The sequence below is a fragment of the Lissotriton helveticus genome, chromosome 12 (assembly GCF_964261635.1).
Source record: "Lissotriton helveticus chromosome 12, aLisHel1.1, whole genome shotgun sequence".
Taxonomy (NCBI): Eukaryota; Metazoa; Chordata; class Amphibia; order Caudata; family Salamandridae; genus Lissotriton; species Lissotriton helveticus.
In genome coordinates this window covers 304400198-304412204 of record NC_136073.1, presented here as the reverse complement: position 1 = coordinate 304412204, position 12007 = coordinate 304400198, and the positions used below count along the sequence as shown (strand labels likewise).

The 12007-nt window shown below is 45.4% G+C and overlaps 1 protein-coding gene across 1 annotated transcript in view; it reads right to left on the bottom strand.

Moving 5' to 3' along the window:
• Nucleotides 1-12007, bottom strand: part of LOC144799451 (fatty acyl-CoA hydrolase precursor, medium chain-like) — a 211976-nt gene that overhangs the window by 68383 nt on the left and 131586 nt on the right. Inside the window, exon 9 of the mRNA XM_078670767.1 lies at nt 6817-6957. Within this exon, the coding sequence (XP_078526893.1) occupies nt 6817-6957 (141 nt within the window). The remainder of the gene's footprint in view (nt 1-6816; nt 6958-12007) is intronic.

Below are 12007 nucleotides of genomic sequence, written 5' to 3'. Positions count from 1 at the left end.
CACCTCACTCTATCACTCCAACCTGGAGTGCGTCCTGGACCAGCTGGCACCTAGAAAACTAAAAAAAAAACAGATGCATCCCCTCCAGGTCTTGGTTCTCCACGGACATCAATGATGAGCGCAGACTCCTAAGAGCCATGGAAAGATCCTGGAGGAACAACCCCACTGCCTTTAACCGGGACCAACTCAAAACAGCTCGCAAAACCTACCTTAATCATATCAGGAACCAAAAGTCATCCTTCTTCTGCTCTGCTCTAGACAAGGCTAAAAACCGCCCCAATGAACTCTTCAATATCATCAGAAACCAAACCTCCATACCTATGACAGACAGCTTAACTGCGTCCAAATCCCAGTGCGACGAATTTGCTAACTTCTTCAACGAAAAAATTGCCTCAATTGACCGATCTTGCAGCAATCTTTCCGTCCTCTCAGAGTTGCGCCCTACTGCTTCTAGCCACTCAAGACCTACAACTGCAGCCACTCGCTGGTCTTCCTTCCAACCCATCCAAACCGAAGCGATAAGCGATCTCATTGCCATCGCTAATCCCTCGTATCACTCCCTTGATCAGCTGCCCTCGAGACTGACGAAAGACCTGAAACTTACTCTAGCCCCTATCTGGGCCAAGATCATCAACAGCTCTTTGAGCGATGGCTCCATCCCTGACTGCCTTAAACTAGGTCAAGTCACGCCACTCCTAAAAAAAACAGGCCTTGACCCTATGGTCTTGAACAACTTCAGACCAGTGTCGAACCTGCCGCTCTTATCGAAAATTTTGGAATAATGTGTGCTATCTCAACTAACCCATCACCTAGAGATCTTGAATCTTCTTGACCCACACCAATCGGGTTCAGAAAGGGCTGCAGCACAGAAACCGCAATCCTCAATGTGATGGATGACCTACACATGTCTCTCGACTCCAACCAATGCAGCCTCCTCATCCTCTTAGACCTCTCGGCAGCGTTCGACACAGTGGATCACAACCTACTACTCAATGTCCTACAGAAGAGAGCGGGGTTGGAAAAAACTGTTCTCAAATGGTTCGCCTCCTTTCTCAACAACCGCACACAGATTATCAAAATGAAAAGCTCCAAATTGGACCCCCTCCCTATCACTAGAGGAGTCCCACAGGGGTCAGTACTCTCTCCACAACTTTTCAACATCTACATGGAGCCCCTCACTACAATTCTAAGGAACTCCAACATTACCTTTCACCTTTATGCGGACGACACACAACTCTACCTGGAAACCACCTAGATCGCAGACATCCACAGACTAAATGACACACTCACAGAGGTTCAACACTGGCTCTCCTCCAACCACCTCAAACTTAATGAAGAAAAGACAGAAGTTCTCCTCATCTCAAACAAAAGTGAAAATCCCCAAATATTCGAATGGCTCAATACCTTAAACGCCCTCAATGTTCCTCTTGTTCCTACAACCTCTGTCAAATCACTAGGGAACACTCTGGACCCAAAACTGGACATGAAAGAACACATCTCTAAAACTGCCAAAAGTGCTTTCCTTAACCTGAAACTTCTCTACAAACTTAAACCCTTCCTCCCCTTGAAAGACCTGAAACTGGCCACTCAGGCACTGGTACTCTCCAGGATCGACTATGGCATTGCTACTCTGACTGGAACAGTCAAATCTCATCTAGGTCCTTTGACTGCTACCCTTAATGCAGCAGCTAGGATGGTCACGGGAACTAAGAAATATGAGCACATCACCCAGGCTCTCAAGGACCTGAAGTGGCTACCTATTAACCTACGAGCAAACTTCCGCACAGCCTGCCTCACACACAAAGCCCTGCATACAGGTAAACCGGAATATCTGGCCAATAAATTCAAGAGAGCCGGTCAGTCCAGGACCCTCAGAAGCTCCAACAGGCTACTACTCATACCTCTGAAATCACAGAAACGTAAAGGATCTAACAGGTCCTTTGCGGGAAATGCTCCTAAGATATGGAACTCCATCCCCCCCCCCACATCAGATTGACCGTCTCCTTCCTGAAATTCAAGACACTACTCAAAGCCTTCTTTCTTGAGCGGGTTGGTCCATAACGAGAACCATCGTATGACTTTGTTAGTTCACTCTCTGGTCCTAGCGAAAACCTGATGACTCTCATTTGTTCTCCGCCATGTCGCCCTCATGCTGATACTGTATAGACTTTTACGTGCTACCATGTTTTCTCATACTCTTCCTACCCTGCTTCGACCTACCTGTTATGTTGTTGCTTATTTGTATACGTTGTGAAGCGCACTGATACCTTCGGGTCTAGCTAGCGCTATACAAAACTTAAATAAATAAATAAATAAATAAAATAAATACTAGGGGAATGGATGTTAGTTCTTAGAGAGATTTTTCCACTCCAACTATCAAGAAATGGGGAAAGACCAGTGTGTCACTGGAGTCATAGTCATGCTTCGACATTACAAACCCCTGACACACTGACAAATTTCAAACGAGAAACTACTGTGTTTGGGTGTTTTTCACACCTAACTTGACAATGTAATCTAGGCATTAGGCGATACTATTGACATTCTGTCACTGCCAGCTCAGATGCTCACTATATTGAATGTGCTGCATTTCCGGGAGTGAGTGTTGCTAAAATTGAATTTTGTACAAGACTGTCACGATTTTAAGAATTTTAACACACTGCTCATTTTAGATTAAAAACAAATCTTGTTACTGTACCTTACAGCCCGACTCCCTGGTCTGCCGTGGGAAGTCCCGTTGTGCGGAGGGAGAGAAGGTTCACTCCGGGTTTTCGGAGAGAGCATAGCCGCCATTTTGGGAGAGGTGGGGCCACGCTCTAGCTACTTCCGGCTAGAGCCTTTTTAGCCCAATGCTCAGCAGGACGCGCGCAGCGGGCGCTCCGCCGGCACGCCAAAGGCAAGCCCGTCTGCGCCCGTCCGCGCCGGTACCGCGCCTAGCGCCATAATCCTTGCTCATTTTTCAAAAATAAGTTTCTCTCGTGAGGAATTGCTGGAGTTAAATACCGGTAAATGCCCAACTCCTACCATATTGCATGACCACCATATTACCGACCCCAATGGATGCCTATTCTGTGGTTTTGAGTTTGCGTACCTGCCAGCACATACAACTGATCTCCACCAGGATACGAATATCACTGGTCTCTGGACTAATTCTATAAACCCCAACCCAGCGATCAGCCCCGCTCATACCAAACCTACTAATGGGCCCACACTTAACAATCACTAAATAATAAAAAGGTATTTTACTAAACACCAGATCCTTGCCTAAACATAAATACGAGTTAGAAACCCTAATATCAGATAGCTCCACTGATCTGGTTTTCCTCACAGAAACGTGGGCGTCTCCCACTTCAGGACCAGATTGGAATATCGCTGTCCCTACTGGATACTCAGTGGCACAGGTAGACAGGATAGGAGCAGCTGGGGGAGGAATCATATTAATATATCACTCACATCTTAAAGTGAACTTCAATTCAGAAACTGGTCTGGAGGCCGAGGCTATGTCCTTCAGCATTAAATGTAACAATCATGAATTACCATCAGGCTTATTGATATACAGACCACCGGGAACAAGAGACCCTTTTATTAGAGCACTCCAAACCTTCTTGGAATCCTGCCTTGACACTGCCACTTTTAGAGTGCTAGGAGATTTTAACTTTCATTTAGAGGAAAATAATGACTCAGACGCCTCCGCCTTAATCGATAAACTGCAGGGATTTGGGATGGAACAGATAGTATCAAAACCTATGCATCAAGCTGGCCACACGCTTGATGGCATTTTCACCAATAATGACTATATTGATGTAGGACCAGTCCAGCCCGTTCCGTGGTCAGATCATGCGGCCATCCATTTTAAAATAAAAATCCACCTACCTATTTCCCGTCGTAGGGACCGTCCCCTCTTAGCTAAAACACGGACCTGGAACCACATTCAGGGAGACGAGCTAACTAAAATTCTGTCCAATAATGCCCCCTTGATAGAGGATAGCAATGATGGGGCAAACAAATTCGACCTCTGGATAAATCAGGCTATAAATGAGTTGGCCCCATAGGAAATAAAGAAACCAAGGAAACGATTAGTCACTTCACCTTGGTACACAGCTGATGTTAAACTCTTCAAAATCAAATGCCGTTGCCAGGAGCGGATCTGGAGATCCGATTACAGCGCTCAGCATAGGAAGGAATACACCAGTGCTCAGCAAGACTATACTTTAAAAATAATACAGGCCAAATCGGCTTTTTTTACCCAAAAAATTCACGAGGCCTCGAACTCCTCGGAGGAACTATTCAAAACGGTAGCAAAACTTGCGAAGTGCCCCCGAGACATAATTTTTGTCCCAGATCAAAACTTTGTGGACAAACTGGCCCTGTTTTTCCCACAAAAAGTTCAAGCTGTCTATGACGAACTTCATAACTTATCTGCAGCTGTGGGAATTGACTAAAGGGAACACATAGAATCCCCCGCTAATCATCTATCTCCATTCTCCTGCCTAAATGAGAACATTGTTACAAACCTGTTAATTCAAACTAAATCAGACTCACCGCTGGATCCTTGTCCCCCTATGTAGTCCACCTGGCCTCTGAAGTAATTAGTTCCACCCTGACTCCCCTTCTTAATGAGATAACTAGGTCCGAAGTCTTCCCTCAAAGATGGAAGAAGGCCTGCATAAGACCGATCTTGAAAAAGGATTCCTTGGACCCACTGCACACCAAACATTATCATCCAATATCCTGTCTCCCTCTACTATCCAAGATCCTAGAAAAAGCCATGAATCAGGAGCTGATGGAATTTGTGGATCTAAATAACATTCTAGACACTACCCAACATGGCTTTAGGTTGTGTCATTCAACAGAATCTGCCCTATAATGGCTACCGAGGAAATCCGCAAGAACATGGACAAAGGTGGCAGAGCTGTCCTAATATTGCTGGATTTGACGGCAGCCTTTGACACCGTTAACCATGGGGTCCCACTAGAAAGGCTTAAAGCTGTAGGCATTATAGATACCGCCTTAACTTTACTTAGAACCTTTTTAGAAGCCAGAGTACAACAAATCCACTGGGATGGAATTCAATCTGGAGAGTTAATGCTCCCGTGCGGAGTTCCACAGGGATCGGCGCTCTCCCCCACCCTGTTTAACCTCTACGTGACACCACTGGGCAAACTTATAAAAGCTCATGGCCTGAAACTGGTGTCTTATGCTGATGACACTCAGTTAGTGGTGTCACTTACCCAGACGGTAGAACACACAGCAGAGCGCTTTCGAAACTGTCTCCTAAGCGTAAAGAGCTGGATGAACAGAAATCTTTTAAAGCTCAACACCGAAAAAACAGAGGTGATCGAATTCAGCCATAAACCCTCTATTTGGAATCATTTATGGGGGCCTCCAGAAGCGGGCACTTGCCCTGTCCCAGCACAAAAAGTCAGGAACCTAGGATTTGTGATTGATAAAGACCTCACATGCACGTCACAAATTAATCAGGTAACATCGGCCTGTTTCTTTACAATCAAGGTCCTTAGGAAGATACTGCCATTTATACCCCTTACCCTAAGGAAAACAGTAGTTGGAGCCCTGGTTCTATCACGCATCGACTACTGTAACGCAATGTACTTAGGAATTGGAGAAAGGAAGCTCACAAAACTTGAGTCATTGCAAAATGCGTCTGCGAGAGTATTGCTAGGTCTTCCCAAACGTCACCCGACATCAAACAGCATTCGCCAACTTCACTGGCTTCCTGTCAGACGAAGGGTGCAGTTCAAGGCCCCCCTCTGTCTAGTCCACAAAACTGTAAATGGGAAAGGAGCTAAAGACATGGTAAATCTCTTTCCTCGCTATGTGCTGTCTCGCACACTAAGATCTGGTAGTCTGGGCTTGATCTGCCTGCCTAAGACAGACAGTCCGTTGGGGCGGCAAGTCTTTTTCCTACAAGGCAGCTAAACTATGGAACATCTTGCCCATCGAACTACGCCTGGACACAAATAAGATCCGCTTCAGAAAAGCATTAAAAACTTGTCTCTTCTCCATGGCCTAACTGGCAGTTCTGTCTTTATTTCCTCCTACAGCGCCAAGACGCCTCAGCATAAGTGCGCTTAATAAATAATTCAGCCAGTCAGGCTTTGATGGCAATAAATGAAGATGCATATATTGGATATGAAAAATAAATTGGGCAGATTTGTCAATACCCATAAACTATTGAGTCTGATAATGATCCCCGTCTTCTGAGACTATTGAAAATTCTACTCACTTGCAGATCTTCTAATTCGGTATTGAATCTACTGGCATAAGCATCAACAGATCTTGGTATCGTGAATTTGCAATTGCCACTTGTATCTGTGTCATTTAAATGTTTTTTTACGGAGGGCCGTTAAGAAATGATTACTGTAGAACTTACTCGAAACTGTAGCCTACATAGAAAACATGAACACTTTGGTTACATCTATTGATTCCAAGTATCCACATAAGATCCCTTAATACTTTATTTCAATCGTGGTGCTCGGTAATAAAACCAAACTTTTTCTCACTGAGCCCTGAGACTGCAATTCTTGGTAGTGAATGTAAAATGTTTTAATTTAGACGATATGTAAGATCACCACTAATTTTTGTTTCCACTCCTCCCTATGGAGCAGGGACCATTTGACCATATCCATATTCAGGTTAACTTTGGCAGACACATCCATATAAACTGTAACTAGAAAAGGCGTTCTAGATGAAACTGCAGGTGTGAATCAAAACTAAATTCAATGCTCGTGATTTTATAAGCAATGATTTCTTTAGTACATTTTGGATGATGTGATGTGAATAATGAATAAGCACTCTTACAAGGGGCATGATCCATCCCATTTCATTGTTGTTGACTCCGATTAAATAGGGGACGGGGTTGGAACCCAGTTCAGCCAGAATCTCTTCGGGATCCTTTGTGAGAAACACACCATCTACGACTGCAGGGACAATCTGATACATCTACAGGAAGCATAAAAATCATATCATTAAAACATTCATTATTTTCAGGGAAAGATCACATTTGCAACATCACATTAACACGCGTAGCCGAGGTATTATTAAGGAACATATGAATTAAATGTATCTCCCAAAGCACCATAAGCAGCATTTCGAGGTTTTCTTACCCCATTAACAAATACAAAAACATGCATTACATATGTGTACATATGTATTTATAGAAAGAAAATTCATTCAGAGAGCACTGAGTGTGACTTTGATTCCCCTATCCAAAATAATCGCTATATATTTGCATTTGATTTAGTAACTCATGCAAAAAAGGTAGCATGATTGTCTTCCTTAAATACTCTGAGATTCGTTAGTTTCATTTAGAAAATCAGTGTTAGTAAGAGGTGTGGTGCAGTGGCAGGGGCGGCTGACTCCAGAACATGGGAGCTCACGGTTTGATCCCCATCTGGATTACACGGTTTGATCCCCGGTGACGGTGGCAGGTTAGCCTAGCACCTTGTGACTCTAGGCAATAGCTCGCTTAATCTTCCCGACGGCCCTCAGCGTTGGGACACCTCTCCAGAGGTAGATGTGCGCTTTACAAATGCTGGTATACAAAAGAGGAGCTACGCTACGAATCAAGATGGCCGCGTAAGCTCCCGGCTCCACCGACCTCCGCCAGCAGCTCGATTATCCTGTCTTCAATCCTGGCCTTACACCTGATTTCCTTGTTTATGACGGTCTACTGTTTCTAAAGGTGCAATCCCGAGATTTCTACCTCATCGGCTGACGAAGATACGCCGTGTTTCCATTCTCGGCCTAACAACGTGTGGAAGCCGGGACCTCGATTTCTAGACTGCCCGGGTCAGAGTTGAACAACATCGGCCGTGAGACCTGGACTGAGCCCGGTCTCCCGAAGAGTGCCTGAATTGTTGACTTTTTGTGACGATCCTTTGAACGATCTACACCGGGGACACGCCAGCGTGCCACGCCGGCTGCTGTGGTGGGGGTCCGGTGCCCGGAGACCTTGCTGCCTTCCCCGGGGTCGACGGGCTGGGGCCCTCTCTGACGGCGAAGGTGTGTTCTGTAAGACGAGGAGCGCCCATTGCTTGATATCAGATTTGCGTGGCCTACGAATCCGGAGCAGCCGGCCTCCGGGGTTCAAGTCCGGCTCTGTCGTCTATTGAGAGGGGATGGAGCGGACGGAAGGCGCGCCATCGCTGCAGGCCGTTGTGGCCGCCATTGGGGCGCTCCATTCGCACACAGTCGCTGTGTTCCGGACACTGATGGTGAAAGTGGACGGCATCCTGGAACCTGAGGATGACACCTTGTTTAGTTTCCAGCTAGAGATGGTACCAATGGTGCATTGCACATCAGAGGTCGAGGTCCCCGTGCATAACCCGGAATTCATGAACCTTGACGGTCCTTTATTACCGACAAGCCAGCCCGTGCTTCTCGCTGGCATCTCTTGCCTGACCCTGCTGCCGCCTAACACATCTATAGACGGTCTTCCATGTGGCTACGAGTTCCTTGGCGATGGTTTCGGAAACTCGCTGTTCTTGGACACCTTTCCTCGTTCGAGCCGTGAACTTTTATCCTGTGTTCGATCCTCCTGTGCTGACAAGAACTTTTATGGACGCTTTGCCTTTACCATCAAAATGGCGGCTCGAGTGGCAAAGACTCATCTGACGGACCGTACTGGCCAGGGCTGAACTTTATCGCTGGGATCCGATATAATAGCTTTTAGCAATGCCGGGGCTGTGCCTATATTGTGACGGGAATTGGGTGGTTTTGTTTATCCTCCCCTGACTTGTTTGTATAATTGCTAAATATTGATTTTAACATGTCTCGGGGTGGTCGCTGTTGGCGGGGGGTATGGGAGACCGGGAGTGTGTTTGCTTTCTCCTCCTCCGCTTTCTCTTTTCCCTTCCTTTAGGGTAGTTCTTGGGCGACAGGCACGCTGCTAGTGGGGTTAGGTCGTAGCCATTGCAGGGGTGCAGGGTGGGGGGTTAGGGGTGGGGTTTTTTATTTTGCCTTTCTTTTGTTCTATGGCCCCTTTTCTCTTTTCTTTTTCCTTCTACAAGTGATGGGCTGTTTATTTTTCACGAATCCTTTAGGTCCCGGTGTCTTCGCTGGCTTACTTATCCTGTACCATTGTGGAGGAGGTTGCGCGGGTGGGATTGCTTTTGATTGCTTAATAGATTGCTTATTTCCTCTTTCCGTTATGTGTACCCGTGATGGGCCTTTTATTTCCTACAGTGATTATTGTTTATATACTTCCCCCGCCTGGCCCTGTTCTGTATTTCATTGCGACACACCTGATATCTGTATTGCCTACTCTTGTCTTACTGTTAAAATAAAAAAATATATATAAAAAAAACAACAAAAAAAACAAATGCTGGTATTTTATTTAATTGAAACAAAGCGAATTTCATAGGGGATGCAATATGCTTTTGGAAAGTATAGACATGCATGCTGCTTCACGGAGCTATAGAACCCACTAATATATTTTTCAAAACAATAACAGTAAAAAATAGGAAAGACATACTTTATTTTCTGGATTACATGTATTAAGTGTAAATTGATAAAAAGAAATGGCTCTGCTCTATTTATGTAAAAAAAAACTAACCACGGATACCTCTATTAAGCCACTTTCAGAGTCCAGTGCGGAGAGACCTGTTTTTTATCATTACATAGCTCTGAAGCAAGAGTCAACAAGAAGAGAAAAAAACACAAAGATAACAATGTAGCTTAAATAAAATAAGATGCAATTGGAAAGGGAGGCCTGGATTCCCTATTTGAGTTCATTAAAGTACTTGCTGGGTGCGAGGTAGGCGCTAGATCAGTGAATTGTAACTGAGAGCAGTGTTCTGATGTTCCTGGTGTACTGTCAGATTTAAAATCGCAAACCACAACACCACAGATATACATGATACAGGTGTATGTTCAAAATCAATGCGTGCCAACACATTAGATTCAAGCGGAGGACTACAGATTGTCTAGGCCAAAAATGGTCATATTTTAGTTTCCTCCCACTAAAACAGTCTTCAATCCAAGGCAAGTCAATAGAGAACATAAATCCCCAAAATGTATGTTCAAGATCTCTGTCCTCTTTCCAAACGTTGGAATGTAGATAAGAGTATCTCATGGGATGTGTTGAATGCCGGGAGGGTAACGATGTCAAGGCGGGAATATTTCAGAAGGCTTGTGAAATGGACTTAAAGGGATCTATTCTCCAATGATTGATTTGATAAAGGAAAGGAGCCTAGCCCTTTTTGGCACCCACCAGCCTTAACAACGAGCGCAAGGAATGAGTAGTTGTAACTCAGCTTGTATTATTTAAGTAGAATGTGATTGCTTTGTAACATCTTGGGTTGGCTTAGAAAGCAATTTCAGGTGAGAGATGTTCCATGTTTTGTTCGGTGTATTCCAAACAGTGCATACCACAGAATTACTGAAAGTGAGTTCCTGCTGAAGTTTTATATGACTTCGTTCTTTCAGTGGTACAGAAGGGGGTGGTGATGGACGGAGCATCTGAACCAATCAAACACTCACACCCAGTCAACAGATCCGGGTTTAATCCATCACCGTTCTTTAGCCCACTCTGCCACCCCAGTTCAGACATGGCCATATGCAAATCAGTCTGACCCTGTGCCTCATAGGAACAGTCCAGCACGAACTGCCAAGCCATGCCTTCCCTGGACCGGAAACAAGCTTCCGAGGACCGGTTTCTGGCATTTCAGCCGTCTTCAGCCCGGCTTGCTTGAATCCAGTGGCAAAGTGAGCAAGGGACTCACGTCTGAGCATACCCTGCCAACTTATGGTGAACAAAGTGGTACAAAAGGGGGTGGTGATGGACGAAGCATCTGAACCAATCAAACACTCACACCCAGTCAACAGATCTGGGTTTAATCCATCACCGTTCTTTAGCCCACTCTGCCACCCCAGTTCAGACATGGCCATATGCAAATCAGTCTGACCCTGTGCCTCATGGGAACAGTCCAGCACGAACTGCCAAGCCATGCCTTCCCTGGAATGGAAACAAGCTTCCGAGGACCGGTTTTTGGCATTTCAGCCGTCTTCAGCCCGGCTTGCTTGAATCCAGTGGCAAAGTGAGCAAGGGATCACGTCTGAGCATACCCTGCCAACTTATGGCGGACAAAGTGGTACAGAAGGGGGTGGTGATGGACGGAGCATCTGAACCAATCAAACACTCACACCCAGTCAACAGATCTGGGTTTAATCCAAAGGCACAGGGTCAGACTGATTTGCTTATGGCCATGTCTGAACTGGGGTGGCAGAGTGGGCTAAAGAATGGTGATGGATTAAACCCAGATCTGTTGACTGGGTGTGAGTGTTTGATTGGTTCAGATGCTCCGTCCATCACCACCCCCTTTTGTACCGCTTTGTTCGCCATAAGTTGGCAGGGTATGCTCAGACGTGAGTCCCTTGCTCACTTTGCCACTGGATTCAAGCAAGCCGGGCTGAAGACGGCTGAAATGCCAGAAACCGGTCCTTGGAAGCTTGTTTCTGGTCCAGGGAAGGCATGGCTTGACAGTTCGGGCTGGACTGTTCCCATGAGGCACAGGGTCAGACTGATTTGCATATGGCCATGTCTGAACTGGGGTGGCAGAGTGGGCTAAAGAACGGTGATGGATTAAACCAGATCTGTTGACTGGGTGTGAGTGTTTGATTGGTTCAGATGCTCTGTCCATCACCACCCCCTTTTGTACCGCTTCGTTCTTTCAGGGCACTACGGATTCTATTCACAAAAGTAAATGTATGGTTATAAATTTACTCATATCTAAATGTAATATTGCATTTCGTTGTAAATCTACACTTTTTTGCAATTCACCATTCCAGAGTGTAGCTTCAGACCTAAGTGCAGACTTATATCTCTCCACCCACTCAGTTTAGGGGGTGGAGATATCTAAGACAGAATTTACACTTGTAAAGTTTACTACTAGTAACTTTTCCCAGAGAAGCCGAGATTTCCACCACCAACGTGGAGCTCTTCTTATGGAAAGTATAGCCTTTATTTGTTCCTATATTTTTTTTTTTTAAA